Source organism: Rattus norvegicus, chromosome 8, assembly GCF_036323735.1.
Source record: "Rattus norvegicus strain BN/NHsdMcwi chromosome 8, GRCr8, whole genome shotgun sequence".
In the NCBI taxonomy this organism is placed as follows: Eukaryota; Metazoa; Chordata; class Mammalia; order Rodentia; family Muridae; genus Rattus; species Rattus norvegicus.
Genome location: NC_086026.1, coordinates 132,461,423 through 132,488,276, shown reverse-complemented (window position 1 = coordinate 132,488,276; position 26,854 = coordinate 132,461,423). Strand labels below are relative to the sequence as shown.

Here is a 26,854-nt window from a genome sequence, read left to right as displayed (position 1 = left end):
GGATAACCACCACTTCCAGTACTGAAGATATGTTTCCTTAGCATATAGTAAATGCTTCTTCTAAAAGTAACTTTTATTCTCCTGATGTAATTGTCATCTCTGAGGCTTACTTTCCCAGCCTGCTAACCTACACCTAGTCCTGGAAACTTCTAACCTTCATACAATCTTATCTAGGCCTAGAATGTTTTCAACCTCTGAGATTTACTGCTGAATAAGCTTACCCCTTCCTCGGACTTTCTGAGCGCTGGCTAGTTGGTTCAACCCAGCTGTTCTGTGTCAACCTTTTCTCCAAGCTGACTGATTTAATCTAGATTCTCTTAGTATCTTACTGAATTCCTCCACTTGGCCTCAAATTAATTCTGACAATAAATTCTAATCTTCTTGTTCCTCGTTTTCTGGCTCATTATGTCTTCACTTGGGTCTACCTTGTTCTCTCTTCAATCTGTCTCTGTAAAATTCTCTCCCAGTAAAATTCTCTCCTTCACCTTCTCTGTGCTGCTCTACTCTCCCTCTCTACTGCACTGCTCTCTTCTTTCTGTGCTGTCTGTCTCTCCCTTAAGTAGACTCCTTTCTTCTCTCTCTATTTTCATGAGAGGTGGGCATATTTGATTTTGTCAAATCTTTCTCTGATTCATTACTTCGTCTTCCACTCAATTAGACATCACTTTCAAACATAAGTGCTTCCTTCTACAAACTAATTTTACCTTCATTGTTTGGGATTAAAGATAAGGGCATGTCTATATTCCATCCAGAGGGACTAAAGGTATGTTCTAAGGCATAAGCTACACCACAACTAGAAACAGGTTCAAATATCCTGTAACAGCTATTTGCTTCAAGTTTTATGTGGCAACCTTCCTCTCCAGGGTTCTAATTTCTATGTTAGCTAAGAAAATTCTAGCTACCATAGCAAATAAATTCGAAAATATAAAATGACGGGAATGCATAAGAGTATAGTTATTGCTCATGTAGCATTAATGAGGTTTTCTAATTAGTCAGAAGTCTCTAAGTGTTAATTCAGAAATCAAAGCACCTTTTATGTTGCAGTTCTAGTATCACAAAAGTCAACACACAAGATCACATTTGTTTAGCTACCCTTAAGAAAAACGAATGCATAAAAGGATGTTAATGGTGTACAAAAAATCTCAAAAACTTAATAAAATATGTTTTTAAAGAACAATGTTCATAGAATTTTTTATGGACCACTCTAGGAATTACTCATTCATTTTTGTTTGTTTCATTCCCTCATTCAGTGAAACAGCCACATACAAGGTTAGATAAGCTAGAAATGTAGCCACTTATGTGCACAGGTACCATGTGTACATGCTTTCATTTGGCATGTAGCTATATGACCAGCAAAGAAAAATCTAGAAAGAGAAAGAAGATACCAACATCCCCATCACTGATAATGCAACATCACAAAAGTAAAACACCAAGCACAGGTAAGGATAATTATCCTCAGTGTAGGTAGCACACACCTGTTATCTTAGCTCCCAGCAGGCTAACACTGGATTGTGAGATTCCAGTTTGAGCTACATAGGCAGACTTGTCATAAAACAGCAATAATAAAAGACAAGCATAAAAAGAAGAAATACTATCTGTTCAACTGTTGTGTGCCATTTTTTTAATCATACAATATCACATTTATCGTTCAAACTCCATGACTTTGCTGCCGACAGACTAGGACTGCTGTAGTATGGAATCATATGACCATACCCTGCCAAGTATATATAATTTTGAAGTGGACAAGGACAGAGCTGTGCCTTGGTCTTTGCTCAGTCCTTATTCTGTGATGATAACATCAAACAAAACAATCAATTGCAGTAGTTCCTCCTCTGTGAGAGATACAAAACACCCACAGCAGAGTTCAAAGGTCACCAGAATATCAAGATAATGTCATGTTGTTCAAGAAGTCTAGAGAGACTAGAGAAAAATACCATGACTTAGTCCTTAGAGCAGATGGCCAAGCAAACATCTGCACCACAGATAAAGAGTAGGGTTATTTCATGTGTCACAAATATTTTTTGAAATGATAGGTGAAAATATAAATTTGAAAATCAGAGGGAAATTTTTTTTATCTTTATTAACTTGAGTATTTCTTATTTACATTTCGATTGTTATTCCCCTTCCTGGTCTCCGGGCCAACATCCTAACCCCTCCCCCTCCCTTTCTGTATGGGTGTTCCCCTCCCCATCCTCCCCCCATTACCGCCCTCCCCCCAGAAATCACATTCACTGGGGGTTCAGTCTTGGCAGGACCAAGGGCTTTCCCTTCCACTGGTGCTCTTACTAGGCTATTCATTGCTACCTATGAGGTTGGAGCCCAGGGTCAGTCCATGTATAGTCTTTGGGTAGTGGCTTAGTTCAGAGGGAAATTTTATATGAACGAAAAGGAATGAAGGAGGTTGGGAGGGTATGAATGTGATATAAGAACCAGGAAAGAAGAAATTAGCAGGGACACTTAAAAGACTATGGGGTCTGTAAGAAGAAATAGACTCAGATACTGGGCAGCACGAAAGACAGTTGGTTATCAATGATAGAAATGTTAGCAAGAGATTTTCAGGAAGTTCTGCTGTATGTCACTTCCCTGTTGTTTAGAGTTTGGTCATGAAAATTCTTCCCTGGATATGTTAAGCAGCAAATGGTCTCCATATATAAATCAAATCATATATGACTTCACAGTCAGTAGGGTTTTTTTTTCATGGTATTCACCAAAATAAACTACACCCATGTTAAAATTAAATCATATAGAATGTATTCTTATGAAAAATTGAGTCAAGCAAAATCTAATAACAGAAATATAGTAAATGGGTTTCTCTTTTCTTCTATAACTTGTATAACTTGTGCTTTATCTTTGGCTTCCAATTGTTTTGTCCTATTCAAATATGTTTGTTTTTGTTTTATATTTTTTATTAGTATTCTTTAGATGCCTGTTTGTTTTCTAACTGAAGACAGAAAGGGGGTGAATTTGGACGGAAGAGGAAATGGGAACTGGTAGAGGCACTGGTGGAGGAGAAACCATACTCAGAATATGCTGCATGAAAAAAATTTATTTCAATGAAAGAAAAATGGAAAAATGTTCTGGAAATTTCAAAATCATTTTTCTAAGTAATCTAAGGGTTAAAAAGGAAAGATTGGTACACAGAACCCTGTCTTGAAAAAAAACCCAACCAACCAACCAAACAAACAAAAAAGAAAACATCAAAGGAAAATACATAAAACTATGAACTAGAGAGATGGCTCCATGGTTAAAAGTACTCACTGCTCTCCCACAGGGTCTAGGTTCAATCCCAAGCACTTGAATAGGAGCAGCTCATAGAAAATGCCTGAAATTTCTATTCCACAGGATCTGACGTTCCCTTCTGGCCAGACATACATGCATATGTTATACAGTAATACATATAGGCAAAACGTAAAGTAAAATAATTTTAAATACACAGGATTCAATTAACATAAAATTAACAGTTTTGAAGATGTGAAAACATAGGAAAGTATGCAGAAGTATTAAATGCTTATGTTAAAAAAACCAGCTCAGGCTGTTTTAAAAAAAGACTAAGAAAAGCAAAGAAAATTAACTCAAAATCGACAGAAAGAGCAAAAAAAAATGAAAATAAAAGTAAACTTTTAAAATTATCCACTGACTCTAATTTGTGTCACCCAGGTACTGCCAAACAGTGGAAGGAGGTCACCTACCAAAGTCATATAATTAAAGAAAACTGACTATCTCACCCACAAAAGCCACTACCTGTCCATAGCTGTTCAGTTAGGGGTGGGGACTCATGAACCTCTACTCTCTCCATGATATCGTGTTGACCGCTTAATCTTGTGCAAGTTATCTGCATATAACCGTGGCTGATATGAGTCCATGAATGCAGTGGTCCTGCTATGTTTAGAGGATACAGTTTTGCTTCTCCCCAACTTCTGACTCTTACAGTTTTTCCACTTCCCTTCAGTGGTTCCTTCTCCTTGTGAAGGAAGTGTGATCTACATTTTCTCAACTTTGACCAGTTGTGAGTTTCCATGTTAACCACCATCCACTATACCAAAACATATTTTTCTGATGATGTTTGAGATATGCACTAATCAATGGATAAATATGTGCAAATTGAGAAGGCAGTTTAACATTATATTCTTTTAGCTGAATAATAATAGTAGGTTCACCTCTGGGGCTTGTGTGGTCTCCAACCTTGGAATTTGGGCCAGATTTACAGTACCTTTCTGTGGAGCAGTTCTTAAATCCAATCAGGTTATTCCTATAGTATACATGCCACTCTTGGACCGATGGGCATATCTCGCCATGCTGGTCATCATTGTACTTCACAAAGTTCACAGTTGGATAAGACAGCTACTGAGTTTCTTCCCCACTCAGCAGCAGTCATGATACCTTCTAGTAGTATAAAAGCTTTGCAGCAGGGAGGAAGTTTCCTGATCAGTACCAGTTTGATTTCTCCATTCCCATAACCAATGTGTACGGTATCTTCAGCAATGGGGTCTTATAATAAATTTCCAGTAAACAACGAGAAAAAGAAGATCAAAAAAGAAGGGAAAATGAAAAGAAAAGAAAAATTCAACCAACTGAAAACAAAGTGAATACAGGAAATCAGTGAAACTAACAGCTGGTTTTTAAAAAGATTTAAATAAACCTCTAGAATACTAAAAGTTATAGAAAGAGGGGAAGAGTTTGAGAGAGAGAAAGGAAAAAGTAGAGAAAGGGGGTAGAGAAGAAAGGAAGAGAAAGTAGGGGTGGAGGAATCTAAAATCACGAAGGTCGGTGTGATTGTTGGTTGATGGAGATGGAGGGAACACACTGTAGGCTACGCCACCACTGAGCAGGTGCTCCCAGGTTGTATAAGAAGTCAGGCTGAGCATGAACTACTAATTGAGCTGATAAGCACTGTTTCTCCATTATTTCTACTTTAAACATTTGCCTTAGTTCCTTGCTCTAACTTTTTCCAATGATAGATTGTTACCTGGAAGTATAAGCTAAAATAAACCTTTTCCTTTCCTAAGTTGCTTTGGGTCATGATTTTATCACAGCAACAGAATGAAAACTAGGACGTGTGTGTGTGTGTGTGTGTGTGTGTGTGTGTGTGTGGTTGTATTGTAGGTAGAAGGCACTTGACAGCCAGAGGTAAGTTAATATCAGATATCTTCTTCCTTGGTAGCTCCCTACCTGTTCGTTATTTGTTGTTTTTATGTTGTTTGCTTTTTGTTATGGTTTGGTTTTTGATACAGCATTTTTAAATGAACCCGGAGCTCACCAATTCAGCTAGGCTAACTGGCCAGCAAGCTCCAAGGACTCTTGTGTCTCAACGTTCCCAACACTTGAATTTCAGACACATGTTGCTGTGCCCCTGAAACTTTATGTGGGTGGTGGGAATCTGAATTGAGGTATTTATGCTTGCCTGACAAGTATGTTGCCAAATGAACCATCTTCCCAGTCCTAAGATTTTTACACTAAAATGTAACATTCCTAAAATGCACTTTACTAAGCTTAAAATTTTCCATATGATTACACCTGTATTACCACCAGTCAGAACATTGCCAGAAACTCAGAATGTCCCTTAGTGCTTCTTTTCCATCAATACACATAGAACTCACCACCACAGATAATGTTTGACTAATAAGAAGGAGCTCATAAGATGCATGGATTGGTAGTATTTTATTTTTCCTGCATGGTAATCCTTCATACAAATATAGCACAATCTATTTATTATTGTCTTTTCTTGCTCAGAGAGTGTAAAAATGGTCCAAGGCCTCACATATGTTAGACCTGAGGGAAGAAGGAAACATTTCCACAATGATCTTATTGAGCAAGCTTTATTTAGACTGGCCAGACAACTGCCTCTCCCTAAATCAGCATTTCAGGAAGCATCCCTCATTGTATTTTGAGGTCCATTTTATGGGGAAGGGTTAGGGTTAATAGAAAACAGCTGTTGAGATAACTGGTTATTAGCTCCTGGACAGAAGTGTGGGGAGCAGGGCTCAAGGCTGCTTGTGAATTAGATACCAGCAAGAATCCATCATGTGGAAGGGGCGTCATCATGGGTGTTTAGGAGTTTAGCAAGGTCACGGGGTGGGCATACATCACGGAGTTACAAGTTCAATACAGGTTGAAAAACACGGTTTTCAGTACAGTAGGTTGAGGAAACAGAAACTTATTCTTGTAACGTGTGGAAACACAATGGTGACATATAACACTATGGCTCCTAAACAACAATGTGGCTCCTGTTTTGGTTTCACAGTTGAGAGTGCTTTTGAAGCTATGTCTTTTCTGGATTCTCTGCCTCTTACTAAGTCACTATTCAATTATTAGGTCTTCTTGATTGTTTTTTAACTATTCTTAATCACCACCCAATGACATCACTTCTAAATATTACACCCATTCTGTTACCATCTTACTAATACCTCACAATAAAGATTACATTCCAACAAGTAGAACCATGGGAAAGCGGCATATCTGAATCACATCCAAGCCACAGCAATAGGAATTTGAGATTTCTACTTCAAGACTTTGTAAATAAATTTATTAAAAATATTCTTGAATCTATATTGGATTTTTATTCATCTGTTTACCTTGAGTAGATTTGCCTGATTGTGAAAAAGGCATGTATGTAGCTTTGCAATTTTCTAAGTAGTTCTATCAATTTATACATGTACCAACAATGTATAAAATCTGGTTGCTCCACAAATTTATCAACACTTAATATTGTCTACTATAAGGGTTTACTTTTGTGTGGTTTTTTTATTAGTTTTTCACACTAGCCTTTCTCCTGGGTATGCACTACTTTCTCAATTTTGTATTTCTTGAATGACTAATGGTATTGAGTACTATTCATATACATGTTTGTTATTTGAATACACAATTTTATGTAGAACCTAATCAAGACTCTTACTTATTAAAACACTTTACAGTTATTTGAAGATTTCCTTAATGTCTTGTAGAAACTTTAATCTATTTTCTATATAAATCTTTTATGAGAAAAATTATCTCTGACCTATTTCTGGCCACAGACACACCAGTCCTTGGCACTGCTACTCCCATCAAACCTGGTCCTGATCTGCTGTTTAGCTCTTTCCTCCAAATTGAAACTCTCTTTCCTTGAGAGAGGTTCATAAACTCAGAGAGTAAATAAAACTTACAATCTCAGGAAGCTCTTGAAAGTTAAAAGCTTCACAGGACCCTCCTCAGGCATATGTGCAAGGTAACAATTTCTGGGAAGAAAATATTGTCTAACTGACCAACCTATTGGCTAATTGTAAAGAAAACACTAGGAATAGAGTTTTGTGAGTCATCACACATGCTAAGAGAGGATTTTGATATGTGACTTCCTTTGAGCCATCCATACTCCTCTAAGTCAGTAAACCAGTAAACTCACTGGTTCTTGAGAGTAGGATGGTAAACAGAATAATTTATTTGGTCGGTCTTCAGTGCCCAATCTGGGTATCAGCTGTTTGCTCACATAAAAAGTCACAGAATATGATTCTATTTGAAAATACCTCTAGAGTTAAGGGTTTGAACCCTACTCAAGTCACTCCCCATCCGCCTGTGCCTCAGGCTCAGCACATTGCCCTGGCTAAACAGGCAAGTGTATAAAAGGTCTAACGTATTCTTTCTTTCTCAGAAGAATGGTTTTGTGCTGGTTAATTTTGTTAACACAACCTAGACATACCTGAGAAGAGAGAATCTTAATGTAAAAAATCCCAATGCTTCCAAAAGGTTGACTTGAAGGCAAGTCTGTGGAGTATTGTCTTAATGAGGGATGGACAGGGCCCAACTCACTGTGCACAATGCTACCTCTAGGCAGATTATCTTGGATGTGTAAGAAAACAGGCGAAGTAAGTCATGGGGAATAAGCTAGTAAGCATCATCACTTCTTGACTTCTACCTCAATTCCTTCCCTCCTCTACTGTTTTCTCTACCTCCCCCTCTCCCTTTCTCCCTCCCTCTCCCTCTTCCTTCCCCTCTCCCTCTCCCTCTCCCCCTCCCTCTACCTCTACTTCTTCCTCTGTCTCCACTTCACACTTTTCCTCTCTCTCTCTTTCATACACACATTCAGCTCCATGCTGGGAATTATAGAAAACACATGATAAAGGATTAGAAATGGGAACAGATGGAAAGGAGTTTGCAATATTTTGGAAAGACATAATGCAGATGACCTAATGTAATAAATATGGCATATTAGCTAGTACAAGGATCAGTGTAGAATCAAGAGTTAAAACTTGGCATGAAGCACCACAAAGTGTTAACTTGAACTGAACCAAGAGGAGAAATTTCTAGAGCACTTCCTTGAGATACTCTCTCCTTCCTCTTTTCAGCATGGGGATTTCTTGGCTGCTTACACATAGAAGACATTTAATAGATACAGGTTTGACTGAGGCTTTGGGCGAGGAAACAAATACATGCATAGCTCCCATTCACTGAACACCTTTTAAGTGCAAGGCATATGTATTAAACCACATTTAATTTCCCACAACAACTCTAAGGATCACAGAAATAAACTGAGGATCAAGAAAGTGGTTTTAAAAAGCTGCCCACAGTCATATGACTGGCATCTCTAAGAACTCTGAGTTAGTTGCAGGCATAGGCAGTGCCTGTAGGAATCCGGTAGAAGTGTACTGAAAACAGTTTAAGACTGGCTTTCTCTAGGAGGGTCAAAAAAGAAAGAATTGAGAGACCAAGAGATAATGGTGTGTGTGTGTGTGTGTGTGTGTGTGTGTGTGTGTGTGTGTGTGTGTGTGTGTGTGCGCGCGCGCACGTACGTGCACAGGCACTTGTGTGCAGAGGTCATATGACGATGTGAGTTTCCTGTTCTTTCACTCTCTGCCTATTTGCTTGAGTCTGGTTTTCTCATTTAACCTGAAGCAAGGTTAACAGCCAGAAATCCTCCTGCTGCAGAGAATCATCCAGGTGCTCTTACACACCAAGTCATTTCCTCAAACCCATTTATTTACTTCTAGTCACCCTGATGCACTTTTTGGCCAATATCAAGTTGTCAACTTAATACCAGCAAAGGCTGACAAGGGTACCTCAAGATTTAGATGGTTTGGGTTTTATTTAAACTGCATCCTAAGAGCTTTATATAAGCTATTTTCTTTAATTCATTAATTTATTTTTGTGTGTATTATGAGACTGCATGAGTTTGTGAGGACCACATGCATGCAACAGTTCACAGAAGCTAGAAGACAGCATGGAACCCTGAAACTAAAGTTACAGGCAGTTGTGAGCTACGTACCATATGGGTGCTGGGAATTAATCCAGGGTCCTCTGCAAGAACAACAGGTGCTCTTAACTGCTGAGCCATATCTCCAGCCAGTGGGTTATTTTATTAACAGTCATAGATGAGGAAAATGAGGATCAGAAAAAATATTAATTCTCTTAAAAATATAAAAACTTACTTGCTAACAAAAGTGACAATAATTATATTTTACAAAATGAAAGACTTTTAGTGAACAGAATGGCATTGCTCTCCATTTTTGCAAACTCTATACTGCCTGGCAGAGTAGAAGTCAGCTGACTTCTCACTGCTGCTTCTCTAGTAGATCTCTTATGATGTTGATTTGTCTGAAGTTTATGAAGAAAGCCCAACTTTATATAGATATATAATTGGAATAGGAAGATAATTGGGATCCCTTGCTTTGGTTCTGAGACTTCTCAAGGATCCTTTAAACATATTTTTTGAAATGAATTTAGATAATAGTTAACTTGGTTCCAGAGTCAAATAGTACAAAATGAATGTCTTTATCTCTCTCTTTTCCAGGTACCAGATTCTACTCATCAAAGACCATAAGTATTAGCAGTTTACTGAATTTTCTTTCAGAGATACCGGAAATACTCCAGGAGGGAACATGCACAGAAACGCACTGAAGAATCCCATTGCACTTGAGCATTTTTCTAGTCTTTTATTCTATTTTGAGTCTGGATATAAGGTTGTATAGTGTTTCAAGTAAAATTAGCCAACACTTACACACTGCCAGCAAACATCCTTTCCTTATAACCTGTAATTTGTAAGCTAAGTCCCTAGAAGCTAGGTGGTGGTAGTGCAAGTCTTTAATTTCAGCACAAGCACAGATCTCTGTGAGTTTAAGTCTAGCCTGATATACTGAGTAACTTACAGGACATCCAGGGCTGTTACATAGAGAAACCCTGTCTTGAAAAACAAACAAAAAAGATAAATTCCTATAAATAAAATTTTTATAACAAAATATATACCTACTGCATCATAGATGTAATCAAACATCCCAAAGGCATGAAACTTTATTTCCACTTTCACCAGCAAAGGGGAGACATGCCATTCCTTGCATGGCAAGAACATGCATAAGTATGGGTGTGCACGCATGTACATGCACACGCGCACGCACGCGCGCGCACACACACACACACACACACACACACACACACGCCACTCAGCAGTCAGAACTGACTACGGGACTCTAGTGGCTCCCAGTAAGCCTCAGAATAGGCCCCCAGAAGTAGCTATCTATCTGTACAGCCTAGTGGGTCAGTCCTTAGGTACTACACGCAATAATAAATTATTAATAAAAACTCATACCTGGCTATACCTGATACCTATTCAGAGTCCATGGCCATTTCCTACCCCCAGATCATCTGACTGACCCCAATGTGTCTTATTAGACCCTGAGCAAATGCATCTTCACAATGTGCTTTTTGACTCCAGCCATCTCTCCTAGGTGTCTCTTGAACTGTGGCAGACTTATATCTCACTAGACCATGATACATTCACATAGCAGTGTGTAAACAGGTCCTCAGGGAATCAGGTGAAAGGGCAAACTTCCATTCAATAGTCTATAGGACAATCCGTGTTTCTGACTGACGCTCTGGTTTTGCCATCAATGAACAGCAAAAGTCTGATGAAGATTCTCAATGTCTAGCATAAATACGAAGCACTTGATGAGTCTATTAAGACAGCTCCTCCCCCTGAGAGGGGTTGGACCCAGAAGCCCATATGTCCAGCTAACCCCCAGGTGACAATGACACTGTAGAATTACAACATCACCTGGATAAACGCTAGTTCCTGACTTTGTCTGATTCATACTGCCTAGGTCTCGATGGAGGACACACGCACTTCAGAGACATGACATACTTGGAGTAAAGGGAAGCAGACACCAGCTACATCAGGATCCAGGTATATCACAGATAGTTTTCAGGTACGTACACTAGGCTCTGAAGCTTGAGCTTGGGGTACTACAAAAGACTATTTTATCATTTCTCTTCTTTCCTGCCTGCTGCTTACTAGGCTCAGACTACAATGTATTGCTGTTCTGATAAGTAGCCTGAAGCTCAGACCTTTGCTGTTTCATGATTCTCTTCTGTGCCCTTTGTCAGTAGGAGCCATCACACAATGCAGGAAAAAAAGGAAGCTGACAGCCAGTACTGTGCTCTTCCTATATTCATAAGCTGATTCTGCCCCCCTGTGTCTGCTTTGTGCATCTTGCTGTGGCTGGAGGCTTGAAAGGAGGAACTGGTCCTAGACTCAACACTACTCTGCAGTGGAAACAGCCAGGGCAGATACAAAATAGCATCCATATGTGTACAGTGGATGGGTGTCTATTCTAGTAGAGAGAAACCTGTAGTGAGCAATGACTATTCATCCATTTTCTTTGTTAGGTAGGTAACTGTGGAGCTCAGTCTGTGCCCTGCCCAAAGTTACTCTGAGAGACTAGAGGCTAGACAGGCAAATGGTTAAGGAAAGGGCTCACAGATAGATAATAAATACAGCAAATTGTGGTTTCTTCCTCAGCCTTTTATTTCAATCTAATTCCTTCTCTTCCATTCTGTGCATGATCCCAGTCTATTTCACCCATTCAAGACCACTACCTAACTTTTTTCCTGTCTTGTTAGTTTTTAAAATTCTCTAATGTAGGGGTTCTCAACCTTCCTAATGCTTCAATCCTTTATTACCATTCTTCATGTTGTGGTGACCCCCAACCATAAACTTATTTTCATTGCTACTTCATAACTGTAAGTTTGCTACTGTTACGAATTGTGATTGAAATATCTGATATGCAAGGTGTCTGATATGCGACCTCTGTGTAAGTGGTCATTTGACTTCCAAAGGAGTTGCAGTCCACAGGTTAAGAATTGCTGCTCCAGTGGATTAATCCTATGGGTTTATACACGTATACTTACACTCACCTAGGGAATTTCCTTCCAGTGATTATTTGCTCACAGTGACTGTTCAGGCTTCCTCATGTCTGCCAGTGAATGAGAGAAAAAGTCATATGGCTGCCCCAAGTGAAGCTTATCTGAACACAGCAAGGTGGAACGACTATAGAGGGAATCTGAGTCTCAGCTGGAGCTGCATAGCTGCTTACAGCCAAACCTCTAACTTGGGATTTTTAATCATTTAAATGTGCCTCTTGACAGAGTAATCGTGTGAGCTACAATTATAAGTAGGAGACCATTCCAGCCTCTCACAACTCATGTTCATTGGAGAACAGTAAACAAGTAATTAAGTTATATTTGTGTATGCTAGGTAGTAATAAGTAAAGCAAGGGGCCACAAATTCTATTTTGCAAAAGACATTTAAAGACTACCTTACCGAGATATCCTTAGAAATGAAGGAAGTGAGCACAGGCTCGAGGACTCTGCCTGGGGCGCACAAGGTTTCAAGATAAGACATTAAACAGGAACTACCAACAGAAATTCAGCTCCAGAAAGAACAGAGACAAGGGAAGTGAACAAAAATAAGGACAACTCTTTCAAGTAACTATTGTAAAGGAGAGTGGGGAAATGCAAATGGAAGCAGCATCAAGACAGCATTTCCTTTTTGATGTTTGCTTGCTTGCTTAAAACAGAAGTAAGAATATCTGTGTGTGTGCTAGTAAGAACAACCCATTAGGGCACTATAAAAACTAATAAAGACAAAAAACCTATTACACTGTGGTCATGAATGGGTGAGACATGAAATGAGCAGGAATTAGACTGGAATATATAGGATTAATCTATGAAACAAAACTGAAGATAAGAGTTGACCAGAGCTTCCAGGGACTAAGCCACTACCCAAAGACTATACATGGACTGACCCTGGACTCTGACCCCATAGGTAGCAATGAATATCCTAGTAAGAGCACCAGTGGAAGGGGAAGCCCTTGGTCCTGCTAAGACTGAACCCCCAGTGAACGTGATTGTTGGGGGGAGGGCGGTAATGGGGGGAGGATGGGGAGGGGAACACCCATACAGAAGGAGAGGGGTTAGGGGGATGTTGGCCCGGAAACCGGGAAAGGGAATAACAATCGCAATGTAAATAAGAAATACTCAAGTTAATAAAGAAAAAAAAAGGGTTGAATGATACAGTAAAGAGGAACCAGTAGCAAAGAAACTGGAAGTTTAGATCCTATTTTCTCAGTGAAATAGGAAGCAAGATTGTCAGAGTTGATACTGAATTAAGGAAAAAACAGAAATTCTAAATAATGACCTGTAGACATAAATGTAGCTGATAGATATTAAATGTAGCCTTTAAATGCACCCATTCAATATGGCTCATCCTGAGAGTGACACCAGTCCATATATGGTTGTATGCTTTTCCCCAGTCATATTCAACTTCATTGGTGCAGGGAGATGGACTTTGCTCATTGAACATGACAAGATCATAAAAAGGTAAAGCAGTCGAGAATGTAGGAGATGAGTTTATTATCTGCTCACGTGCTTTACTGTCTGCTCATGGGTTTTATTGTCTGCTCATGAGTTTTATTGTATCCGCTCATTGTTTTGAGGATGATAGATTAGAAAGACATATGGAAGAAGAAAGTTTGTAGAAATATTGAACATCGGTGGCATTCAGGTCCCACTGGGGCCAAAGGATTTTGGCATCAGGGTACTACAATATATGGACGGTGAAGGGAGTGGTGGTCAAGGGCTAGGAGTCTTAGAACAGAGATTATGAAATGCTGCAGATATTGGAAATAGAAAGATCCAGGAGCTAATTGTAGCTGGACTTTTGGCTACATTCTTGGGTTCTTCTTCCTATCTCCATATACCAATCCTATTCCTTTCAACAGCCCCCACATCAATGGGTTAAAGAGAAAAGAGGTTAGAGAGGAAACGGAAAAACCATATCGTTAGACTACTTCCTGCTGATTGGCATGTCAAGTTCTTTGGGGCAAATTTGATCTTCATCTTTAGGATATCTCCAAGCATCAATCTAAGAAACAGCAAAAACCAGCAACAGGGGTAGGGGTGGCAGTGGCAGCAGCAGAGGGAGAGCAATAACTGCCACTTCAGAGGGCATTAATATACCCTCTGAAGAGACTTCAGAAATCCAAATGTAAGCTGTCTTCAACTGGCAAAATCACACTGCTGCTAGAGCAAAAGGCAAATCAGTTAGCTGCTGTGAAGCAGCCCCATATCCCACACCTGGAATTAAAAAAAAAATATTCCCATAATACTTCTGTGTTTTTAAGGATACCAAAAATTCTCACTCCAACTAATCATGGGGATGGTTGCATAAAGGGAGTTTAAGGAATTCCTTAGCTGGGACCCTAAAATAAGCATGAGCATTGGTTAAACAATGGTCTTAAAACAACTCATTCTTGTACAGCCCTTTACATGGTAACTCTGTAGCTCTTTATTGGGTGTGGCTGGCTTTGCTAGCGTCTCTGCTATTAGAAGACAGAAGAGGTGATAGTGACATGTGAGAATGGACCTTCAGAGAATCTTAAACTAGCCTGAGGGCACCATGAAAAAAGACGCTAAATGGACTGACTCAACATTCACAAAGAGGTAAGATGAGGCACCACATACATAGCATAACATAGAAAGGATCTCTCAAAAGTAGGAAATTCAACTAGAGACCAAAAATCTGTTTTGCCAATAGAGGGATGCGAGCTATAAGCATTTTAGGTGGCCTAGGATCCCCATCCATGTTGAATTTGTCAACTTAAACCAGGGAGGCTGAGAGACCTATAGCTTCAGGTACCCCTGCTCCCCCTGCTCATCATCAGTCTGGATCAGTGAGCCAGAGGGAGTCCTTGCTAGACTTTGTTTCAGATCAACAGGATAAAGAAGAAACTACAAATTTGCCATATTTATTATCTATCTGTAAGCCCTTTCCTTTCCTGCTTGCATATCAAGGATTTGTCTAGCTTCTAGTCCATTAGAGTGACTTAGGACAGAACACAGCCTGAGCTGCACAATTACCTACCTAAGTAGGCATTGCTGTTTACATGTTTCTCTCCCATCTAACATACCGCTCGCGCGTGCGCGTGTGTGTGTGTGTGTGTGTGTGGTGTGTGCGTGCGCGCACCATAGTAAAACTAAGGAGTAAGCATGTGCACACATACATGGAAGATTGGGCCTATACTACCCTTGTGAAATATCATGGATGATTCTTGATATGAGTTAGAAAAATTAACACTACCCAAGCTAAAATCCAAGGGTCAAGGTCTTCTGACCCTGTCTGGATAAAGAGTACATGGATTTCTGAAGCAAAGTCTCAGAGAAAGTACATATTTGTCATACCCACATAGAGGCATGCCTTAGAAGTCCGTGGAGGCTATATCAGATTTTTTAAGAGATAGAGGTTTTCACAGACTGTATGTTTTGCTCTTCCAGTTCTACTTTAGGAAGCATCAGAGGTCTGGGTTATTCAGTAAGGAACGATGGATAGTGAAATGCTAAAAAGTGCACAAAGCTGGCCTCTCCCTAAAATGGAGAACCATGGTTAGTAATGTTTGTTGATTTCTATGGTGCTCAGTTGCAAGTTGAACACATGTTGTGTGGAGAGGGAACAGATGCACACAACTGACTCTTATGAGCCACAATAAGCATCTGGCTTCACCCTGGGCCTGGGGACTTCTCATCCTCTCTTCCAGACACTTCGTAAATGAGCAGGATACTGGGCACTAGGAGAGTCCAGGCTCTAGGGATCTACACGACCACTGTGCAAGGCACCTGGGGCAGACTTCTACAAGAAACAATTCACAGGCATGTGAGGGTCAATGACAAAATGGGCCTTCAGTTTCTCCTCCAACCACAGCCCAGGTCATGTCTCCTTAGCAGCAGTGTGCCCTGGAACTGCTGTAATCTGACAACTTAGGGAGAACAGATAGAGCTGAATTCTCTCAGTAGGCAGGTAACTGTTGAACACGGCACCTGACAGTGCTGGACTCAACCTGCCTTCACCTGGGCTACAGTGCCCCAAGAACTGGGCTCCTGAGGACATTTTGCCTCACATGATACTGCTCCCCAACTTTTGCTGACTCTGCACTATAACTGTCAGCTATCTAGAAATCTTGATTACCAAGCTGAACGTCTGCCCTCTTCAGCACTAGCATGAGCAGCAGCAGGAAGCAGAAATCTCTGCCTTAATCATTCCTGACTGCCACCCAAGTTTCCCCAGTGAGAACTGACAGGGAAGAATGGAGCAGGAACCACAGGAACAGAGCCAATAGGAAATGAAGGGACTCCTCTTGACACTTCAGCAGGCTAGTTCCCCTTTTCCCATGTGTCTTAATGTTCAAAGACCACTGCTCCAGAACAGACTTTGTAATCTGTAAAGAGCCCAGAAGGGAGAGCAGTAGAAGCCCAGGGTGATCTCAGGGTTGATGGAGCAGGTGCAGCATAATTAACTGAGAAGTATTTGGGTCAAATACTAAAACTCGGGTCAATAACAACATACTGAAATTTTTACTGTATTTCACATTTTCAAGGTTTTATTTCTCACATGCCACTTCTGCATATTTAAAGGATACAGGGGACAATTCAGTATGTGTGCAGTGTGTAATGAGAGCCAGAGAAATGGGAAGTCAACTCTGGATACCTCAAAAATCTGTCTCAGATGTTTTAAAATATTCAAATATGACTTATCAAGCATAGTCACCTTGCTGTGCTATTGAGTATGAGAAGAGTTCTACTGTCCAGTTTCAGTCCTGTCCTGTTCACTGTCCTCTCTCCTTCCAAACTCTGTCCACCCTTCTTCCAAACTCTCCTCTTCCAAGACTCTGTAACCACTGCTTGACTCTAATTCTGTGGGACAAGCTTTCTAGAGATTTCATAGCAGGAGTCACATGGAAGAACTGTCATTGACAATCAAGAAAATCACTTCCTGTTACCTGTGAAGAAACCCAGTAAGGATAGAAGGAATACAGACACTGCAGTCAGAACATCTGCTAATGGCAGGTGTTAGAGCAGGACCACTGCATGACAGCCGGGTCCCTGATAGTCACTGTCTCAGGTAGAGGGATACTTTCCACATAGCATCTTTGCAAGGTAAGCAATTATTAATCCTCACTGTTCCAGATGAGGAACTTAGGCTCAAAGAAACAGATTGATTCATCTAAGGTCACACAGCTAGTATGTTACAACCAAGTCCATATTTCTCTTTTTGAGGGATTCTTCATAAAGCTAACTGGAAAGAATTTGTGGATAAACATACATGGTGTGGAAGAAATCCTATAGTGGCCAGCTATCTATTGGTTCCTTTGTTTATCTCAAGGGAATCATGATTTTAAATAACAATAGCAGCAGAAGCAGCAGCAGCAACAACAACAACAACAACAACAACAACACCTCAGAGCCTATTTCAGCAGAGTCCTAGTTTCCATCCAGCTCCTGTGTGCTGTCACCTGTTGGATTAAGTATCTCTTCCTCCCTGAGCCCATTTTCCATTTCTGTCCTCAGGTCATGTCTTTCTCCTAGCTATCTCACAGTGTTTACTAGGGCTGCTGAGTTAACTGTAAATCTACCTCTGCCATATAAAGGCCATATAATAGGGATCAGCCTAAGCCAAACGACCAACCTGGTACCCTGAGTCTTAACCTGTAAAATAATGGATCATCCTACTAGGAATTCACTGTCTCAGCTGTATCAAAAGGGATGATTTCTTCATTGCACAACATTCATGGCCCTGTCTATTAAATTACAGTGGTAGTCTCATTTTTTTAGGCAACAATAATAAAAGGAAAGAAATGAAGGAAGGAAGGAAGGAAGGAAGGAAGGAAGGAAGGAAGGAAAGAAGAAAGGAAGAAAGGAAGGAAAGAAGGAAGGAAGGAAAGAAGGAAGGAAGAAAGGAAGGAAAGAAGGAAAAAAGGAAGGAAGGAAAAAAGGAAGGAAACCTTTTCAAGTGGTGACAAGGCCATTTGCCCTCTACCTAAGAACATTTATTGGTTGAAATCCATGAGGTCGTTAGGTTTATTACTCTTTGCCAAGACTGTCCCTCTTTCTAGAACCTTGCGGAGACACCTGGAGCAGACCCAGCACTCTGATTAGAGGTTGGAAAGTTCAACAGTTGCAGGGCTGGGTTTGAGCATCCTGTTTTGTTGCAAACCTCATTCTCACTGTTCTGTGTCCTGGAGCACACACAGTTCCCAACACTCTACACCTCTGAGACATCACCAATAAAATGAGAATAGAGTATATTCTCAAGAGGTTTTAAATACTAAGTTTAATGTCTAAAGCCCTTGGGCAGGGGGTAGATCACTTAGGATTCTAGTTTGCAGAGGGCTGTGAAGTCCCCTTTTGTGTTCTCCTTATACACAGGTGAAGTAACCGAGTAAATTATTTATACACTTTTTTTCTGTGACTTTATTAAATTACTGGTTTAATGTGGGTAGAAAGGATGTGAGCACTCTTTTTCACCATTTCAACTTCAGGGTTTGGTAAACTCTAGGCACTAGTAAATAGTTCAGTTGGTTGAAGAAATGTAAGCATTTCCTTGTCTTTGTTTTCCAGAGGCCTACGTGTTTAATAGCAAAGAAAATATAAAGGTCATTGTCTGTGACCTGTAGAAGAGTTTACAATGGAGAGTCCAGCTGTCACAGAGTCCTCCTATAACACAGTTGCCATGAATGACTTCTTTTCTGGATTCGTATGTTTCAGCATAAATGTGCGGGCATTTGGAATCACAGTGCTGACTCCGCTGTACTCGCTGGTGTTTGTCATTGGTGTGATAGGCAATGTCCTGGTGGTTCTGGTGCTCATACAACGCAAGAGGCTTCGAAACATGACCAGCATCTACCTGTTCAACCTGGCTGTCTCTGATCTGGTCTTTCTATTCACACTACCTTTCTGGGTTGACTATATCGTAAAAGGAGACTGGGTGTTTGGTAATGCCATGTGTAAGTTTCTCGCTGGATTTTATTACCTGGGCTTGTATAGTGACATGTTTTTTATCACCCTGCTTACAATTGATAGGTACCTAGCTGTTGTCCATGCTGTGTTTGCTCTGAGGGCCCGGACTGTCACTTTTGGCATCATCAGCAGCATCATTACCTGGGTCCTAGCTACCTTGGTTTCTATTCCTTGTCTGTATTTTTTCAAAACTCAGTTGGAGTTCACTTACCAAACCTGCAGAGCAGTTTTGCCCAAGAAGAGCCTGATACAGTTTTTGAGGTTTCAGGCTCTCACAATGAACATCCTTGGGCTAATTTTGCCTCTGTTGGCCATGATCATCTGCTATACAAGGATCATCAATGTTCTACACAGAAGACCCAATAAGAAGAAGGCCAAAGTCATGCGTCTGATTTTTGTTATTACACTTCTCTTCTTCCTCCTCTTGACCCCCTATTATTTGGCTGCCTTTGTTTCTGCTTTTGAAGACGTCCTATTCACCCCCGGGTGTGTGAGAAGCCAACAGGTGGACCTGGCCTTGATGATAACTGAGGCACTTGCCTACACCCACTGCTGTGTCAACCCAGTCATTTATGTCTTTGTGGGTGAACGGTTCCGGAAGTACCTCCGGCAGCTGTTTTGGAGGCGTACAGCTGTATCCCTGCCAAAATGGCTGCCCTTCCACTCGGTAGACCGAGTACAGAGGTCCAGTTCCACGTCTCCATCCACAGGGGAAATTGAGGTCTCTGCTGACTTATAATTCAGACTCCTGGATGCCAACAAAGACCAAGAAGAGAGTGAAAAGACAGTGTGCCTCTCTAAGACAGATACGAACCGAGGATTCATTTTCTTGTAAAACAGAGGAACCTTGCAGGTAGCTTAGATAGAATGTTTGCCATGATCTTCTTCCTGTCGGAAAGGGTATGTATGAACAAATTGAGACATTCCAGAGACTGGGACAGTAGGTTCCAGGGAAGAAGGGCTCAGACCCAATAGGAGGTAGGGTTTGTGCCCAATAGCATTGGCAAACAAAGTGAACCCCACTCCCAGTGATTATGGAACCAGTTGAGTACACAATCGTGTGTACTCTGAACCTGAAAGTCAACGGCAGTTCACAGATGCCTCCTCTACCACACCCACACTGCAGGACTTGAACTCTTAAAAACCTGGAACTCTAGATCAAAGTAGTTGAGACCTATTGAGGCACTGCATTCCATTTGAGTAGGAAAGTCTTTAGAAAGAATTTATATTTGTTAAAACCAAAGATTTCTGGCAAGTAAATAGAGAAGAATATTTACCTTCCCTGCTTGTAGTCTTCTCCCTAAAGGATCAGGCCTCTAAGAATATAGTATAATATAATATAATATGTATTTTGTATTATATTTATTATATTACATTAACCTCCACCTCACCTTTCTAATCCTGCAGGTTCTATGTATCTAATCTGGAGTAATACTTTTCAGTGCTTTGTCTTATATTAACAGCAAGGTAAATATGTGCTGTGTGAAATGCACTCTGGAATAATTTTATCATGCTCAAATATGGAAATTGGTTTACTTGGTATTCCCATTTTTAGTGGCTGCCATCTGCTTACCTTGGGAGACTTTACTGGGTTTGATAACTCCATTTACTAATTTTTATATCATGCTGGAAAGAGATAAACTTGTATTTTGTAGTGCTTTATTCCCTACAATGACTTCTTTTCCTGTAATACCTACATTTTCACTTGTCTTACTCTATGTTGAATAGAAATCCTTAATTTTGGTGTAATAAATTTCATCAACTCCGTATTTTGCTTCTGTTTCTTAAATATTGTTTGAAGGTTTCATGGGCCCATCTTGTCTAATTTGTCCAATATTTTCTTCCATTGCTGCAATATTTCACTTTTTTAGATCTTTAATCGGACAAGTAACTGCAACAATTTGCTCAATTTCACAGACATTAATTATTCCAATCTTTGAAATATAGATGATAGTGGCATTTGCCTGATGAGATTGTCATGAAGAATAACTGATAGCACACACAAAGTGCTGATGTGAATGTCTGCCACATAGTATCATGTAAAATAAATGTATTTAGTTATAATGTTTAAGTCATAGAATATGTGAAGATGAAGCAAAAAACAGAAAGATGACTCTGATAATTAAAGCTTCAGAAATACCAACCAGAAAAATTAATTCTTTTTTAATAAAAAATATAAATTGCTACATATGTTTATTGCTATCTAGTTGCACATATTTATAATTTTTATAAAATACTGTACAATCATGATAGAAATTTTCAACAATAAAGAGCATCTAATCATTCCCACCAAATGTCTGAGAATTAGTTCGATTTATTTCATAAAAGTTTCTTAGATAAGAATAAGTATAGTAAAAAAAAAAAGAATAAGCATAGTGAAACATTTTTGCTTAATCTTTTACAATCCCTGAACAATGTAACTCGAAAAGCTACCCAAAACCCTATATATAGCTATAGTTAAGATATTTTGTGGGGCTGAGAGTACTTGCCTAGTGTGCACAAAGCCTTCACTTTGATCCCTAGGGCCACATAAACATGACATGGTATTACATGCCTATAAATCTTTCTTTTTAAAATGTCACAAAGCCAGAGGACAAGATGTAGGACAGGGGAAATATTTCTATCAGTCTTCATTTATTTATTTAGAAAATTTTATTCTTATTTCTTCATAATGAGAAGGCAATGTCAGCAAGGGCATTAAGAAGCCATAATGTAGACCGATTTTGCTTTCTTTTCTGTCAAGTTTCTATGTAGCACAAAGATTTGGTCTTTACAGCTCTGTGTACTCTAAAAATTGGTCAATATTTATTTCTAGTTTTTTCACTTCCCATTCTCACTTTCTAGAGTAAGAGCTTCCTGTCTAAAAAGAGCTGGTAGACTGTTGCTTTGTGCTGCATCTGGATACTACTTTCCTAAAAACATTGCTCAGAATACTCCCCATCCCCTGCAATATCTCCATAATGGGGAACCCATCAAGCAACACCTTAGCTAGAGTGACACACTGGCTGTCTTTCCCTCTTGGAGTAGTTTGATCCCTCCATTTCCTTGGGTAAATAGTGACTTTATCATTTACTGTGACAGAACCCACCCCCAAACAGAAACTTAAAGAAGGAAGGGTTCATTTGGCTCATAGTTTGAAGTCATATGATAAGTGTGTGAGGTGACTATGGGCTAAGAGTCATGAAAATCTCACAAACAATATGTTAAAACCCAAATGTGCCCTGAGTTCCTTGTAATTTATATATAGTAAGAATTTATTTGATGACCTTTTTATTTCTATGTTTTTATCTTATCAGCCTATAAACCTGTACCTTAGAAACCCATCTTAGGATTTTATTTACTAAAGAAAAGTTCCTGAGCCGGTAAGATGGTTCTGTGGGTAAAAGCACTTGCTACATAAAACTGAGTTGGAGTTCAGAACTCATGGTTGAAGGACAGAACAAACTCCTGGATGTTGTCCTTGCACATGCTGTGACAGTGCACACAACACCCACACAGACAAATAATGTAAACACACAATAATAATAATTTTTTAAACATTTATAAGGAGAAAGTTTCTTAGATAAGAATACGTATAGAAAAAAAAAGAATAAGTATAGTGAAACATTTTTGCTTAATCTTTTACAATCCCTGAACAATGTAACTCGAAAAGCTACCCAAAACCCTATATTTGGCTATAGTTAAGATATTTTGTGGGACTGAGAATACTTGCCTAGTGTGCACAAAGCCTTCACTTTGATCCCTAGGGCCACATAAACATGACATGGTATTACATGCCTATAATCCCAGCACTGAGGAGGCAAAGTCATGAAGATAAGGAGTTCAAAATCAGCATGAGTTATGTGAGAACATGTCTCAAAAAGTAATAAGTCTGAAATGACTCCCTGGGTAAAATGCTTGCTACACAATCATGAGGACATGAGTTCTAATCCCTGGAACCCACACAAATCCGGAGGTTGTAGTGTATACATCTATAATACCAGTTCTCTTAAAGAAGGACAGGAGGCAGAGAGAGAATCTCTGGAAGATCCTGAGTCAGTCAGCGTGGTGTATCTAGTAGTGAACAACACCAAAAAAAGACACTGCCTCAAGCAAGGTAGAAGTCAAGAACCAAAACTAGAGGTTGCCCTCTGACATACATGCAATGGCAGACTCATACTCATACTCACACACATGCCTGCATATGTACATATGTGGTTGAACATGTGTATGTATATATGCAAGCATATCCAGGGAGACTAAAAAACTAATAATACCACATTTTTCACAGTAATTACTAACTGGACTGAGTGTATGGAACACACCTGTGATCCCATAATCCCAGAAATTGGGAGGACCACACATATCATGAGTTTCAATCTTGCCTGAGCTATATAACAAACCCTGTCTCAAAAACGTCTGTTTAAAAGATACTTAAATGTGATTATTCTCCTCTCTTGAGCAGTTATACCCACTCTAGGGCATGTCCTACAGTCCTGTTATATGTCTGCCCTTCTCTGTGTTTAATTCTGTATGCCATGAGCATTTTATGTCAGGAATAAAAGGACATACCTATATCTCTCCATACATTGTCAAAATTTATTGAATAAACAATAAAGTTGCAAGTTATATCAGTTTGTTGGCTGCAATTTGCCAAGAATCCCAATATTGCTTTAATAGCTGGTGATTATCAATAACAAATTTTTATTTTAATAATATGTTCATAGGTTCATATGTGTACCTCTCTGTTTGTGTGTGCACATTGCATACAAACATGTGAAGGTTAGAAGACAGCCTCAGCACTCTCAGATATCATCCACCTTTTTAAAAATTCTTTTTTATTTTGTGTATATGAATTCCATGGGCATTTTTTTGTAGCTACATGTAGAGGTGGCCATAAGCCACACATTGTGGGTTCTAAGGACAGAAAACCACTGAGCTATCTTTCCAGCCTTGTCCTTGATTTTTGAGACAGGTTCTCTCATTGACCTAGAGTTCACAAAGCTAAGCTGGCTAACCATTAAGACACAGGGATCTGTCTCCTCCTCTCCAGCACTAGCATCACAAATTCATGCCAACACACCCAGCTTTTTAAATATGGGTTTTGAGGAATAAAATCATGTCCCCATGTTTACAAGGTAAGCAATTTACCAACTGAGCTTTCACCCCAGCACTTTAATTCCATTTTAATTAATATTAGCTCTCAATTAAGACTTTATACAACAGTATACAAATATACAAGTTACAGAATTGCAAAGAAAATATTGAAGAGGCTTCAGAGTTCAGAGATGTTATTCCGAAGACCAAGGTAGAGAACACAGGTAAAAGGAAAAGTCTATAGGTACCAGATAAAATGTCTTCACTGCAGTCTCAAACCTGTTCAAGGCCAGAGGTATCAAATGGAGGTCTGGATAGCAAGTCAATTGGGCTTCAGTTTAAAGTGGGCAAAGTGTCACTATACTTGAGCTGGTGTTCAAAAATAACCAAAGGAACTTCACAGTGGTGATTTTCTTGGACCAGGTTCAAGATGAGTGACTAAGTAATCACTCAGTATGCTTGCCAGTATGCTGCAGGTCCCCCGCGCTCCAGACACTGCCTGGACCTGAAGGGACCGGATCAACAGTTCTCTGCATCCAAATCCCATGGGAGGGAGAGCTAAACCTTCAGAGGGGCAAACATGCCTGGGAAGCCAGAAGAGACTACACTCTGCCCACATTTCTGACTCTAGAGGAAAACACCTAGCGCCATCTGGGACCCCGGTGCATGGGAGCTCCCAGAAAAGGCTGCGCAGGCCCTCCTGGTTGCCGCCCTCACAAGAGCTCAAAAGCAGCGAGCAACTTGAGCCGCTGGACCACAGGTAAGACCAACTTTTCTGCTCCAAGCGACCTGCCTGGTCGACTCAGGACACAGGCCCACAGGAACAGCTGAAGACCAGTAGACAGGAAAGACTACATGCCCGAAAGCAGAACACTCTGTTCCCATAACTGGCTGAAAGAAAGCAGGAAAACAAGTCTAGAGCACTCCTGACACACAGGCATATAGGACGGTCTAGCCACTGTCAGAAATAGCAGAACAAAGTAACACCAGAGACAATCTGATGGCGAAAGGCAAGCGCAGGAACCCAAGCAACAGAAACCAAGACTACAAGGCATCATCAGAGCCCAATTCTCCCACCAAAGCAAACACTGAATATCCAAACACACCAGAAAAGCAAGATATAGATTTAAAATCATATTTGATCATGATGCTGGAGGACTTCAAGAAAGACATGAAGAACTCCCTTAGAGAAATGCAGGAAAACATAAATAAACAAGTAGAAGCTTATAGAGAGGAATCACAAAAATCCCTGAAAAAATTCCAGGAAAACACAATCAAACAGTTGAAGGAATTAAAGATGGAAATAGAAGCAATGAAGAAAGAACACAGGGAAACAACCCTGGATATAGAAAATCAAAGGAAGAGACAAGGAGCCGTAGATACAAGCATCACCAACAGAATACAAGAGATAGAAGAGAGAATCTCAGGAGCAGAAGATTCCATAGAAATCATCCACACAACTGTCAAAGACAATGTAAAACGGAAAAGGCTACTGATCCAAAACACACAGGAAATCCAGGACTCAGTGAGAAGATCAAACCTAGGGATAATAGGTATAGAAGAGAGTGAAGAAGTCAAAATATCACTATTTGCAGATGATATGATAGTATATTTAAGCGATCCCAAAAGTTCCACCAGAGAACTACTAAAGCTGATAAACAACTTCAGCAAAGTGGCTTGGTATAAAATTAACTCAAATAAATCAGTAGCCTTCCTCTACACAAAAGAGAAACAAGCCGAGAAAGAAATTAGGGAAACAACACCCTTTATAATAGTCCCAAATAATATAAAATAACTCGGTGTGACTTTAACCAAGCAAATAAAAGACCTGTACAATAAGAACTTCAAGCTTCTGAAGAAAGAAATTGAAGAAGACCTCAGAAGATGGAAAAATCTCCCACTCTCATGGATTGGCAGGATGAATATAGTAAAGATGGCCATTTTACCAAAAGCAATTTACAGATTCCATGCAATCCCCATCAAAATACCAATCCAATTCTTCAAAGAGTTAGACAGAACAATTTGCAAATTCATTGGGAATAACAAAAAACCCAGGATAGCTAAAACTATCCTCACCAATAAAAGGACTTCTGGGGGAATCACTATCCCTGAACTCAAGCAGTATTACAGAGCAATAGTGATAACAAACTGCATGGATAGACCAATGGAATAGAATTGAAGACCCAGAAATGAACCCACACACCTATGGTCACTTGATTTTTGACAAAGGAGCCAAAACCATCCAATGGAAAAAAGATAGCATTTTCAGCAAATGGTGCTGGTTCAACTGGAGGTCAGCATGTAGAAGAATGCAGATTGATCCATGCTTATCACCCTGTACAAAGCTTAAGTCCAAGTGGATCAAGGACTTCCACATCAAACCAGATACACTCAAACTAATAGAAGAAAAAGTGGGGAAGCATCTTGAACACATGGGCACTGGAGAAAATTTCCTGAACAAAACACCAATGGCTTAGGCTCTAAGATCAAGAATCGACAAATGGGAGCTCATAAAACTGCAAAGCTTCTGTAAGGCAAAGGACACTGTTGTTAGGACAAATGACAACCAACAGATTGGGAAAAGATCTTTACCAATCCTACAACAGGTAGAGGGTTTATATCCAAAATATACAAAGAACTCAAGAAGTTAGACAGCAGGGAGACAAATAACCCTATTAAAAATGGGGTTCAG

The 26,854-nt window shown here is 39.8% G+C and overlaps 2 protein-coding genes across 5 annotated transcripts in view; one reads left to right on the top strand and one right to left on the bottom strand.

The window, feature by feature from the left end:
• Ccr3 (C-C motif chemokine receptor 3) overlaps window positions 1-24,744 on the bottom strand; it is a 48,069-nt gene extending 23,325 nt beyond the window's left edge. For 2 of the 3 annotated variants that reach the window (XM_039080707.2, XM_039080708.2), the window contains exon 1: window positions 24,411-24,744. The gene's annotated coding sequence lies outside the window, so the exon portion shown is untranslated. Of the gene's footprint in view, window positions 1-9,232; window positions 9,509-24,410 lie in introns of those variants that run through there. The other variant, XM_063264781.1, reaches the window with a different exon arrangement.
• Ccr1l1 (chemokine (C-C motif) receptor 1-like 1) lies at window positions 9,788-20,852 on the top strand. 2 transcript variants are annotated; one of them, XM_039081322.2, is made up of 3 exons: window positions 9,788-9,926; window positions 11,061-11,165; window positions 18,688-20,852. In XM_039081322.2, exon 3 carries the CDS (start codon window positions 18,755-18,757, stop codon window positions 19,823-19,825), a length of 1,071 nt encoding a protein of 356 aa, XP_038937250.1. In that variant the 5' UTR covers window positions 9,788-9,926; window positions 11,061-11,165; window positions 18,688-18,754; the 3' UTR covers window positions 19,826-20,852. The 2 variants fall into 2 exon arrangements, with proteins under 2 accessions (XP_038937250.1, NP_001100342.1); NM_001106872.1 differs by lacking the exons at window positions 9,788-9,926; window positions 11,061-11,165 and having other exon boundaries at window positions 18,755-19,825.
• Window positions 24,745-26,854: the final 2,110 nt, after the last annotated feature.

Excerpts from the sequence above, each read along its gene's own strand:
- Ccr1l1 (XM_039081322.2), top strand. The coding sequence starts at position 18,755 with ATGGAGAGTCCAGCTGTCACAGAGTCCTCCTATAACACAGTTGCCATG.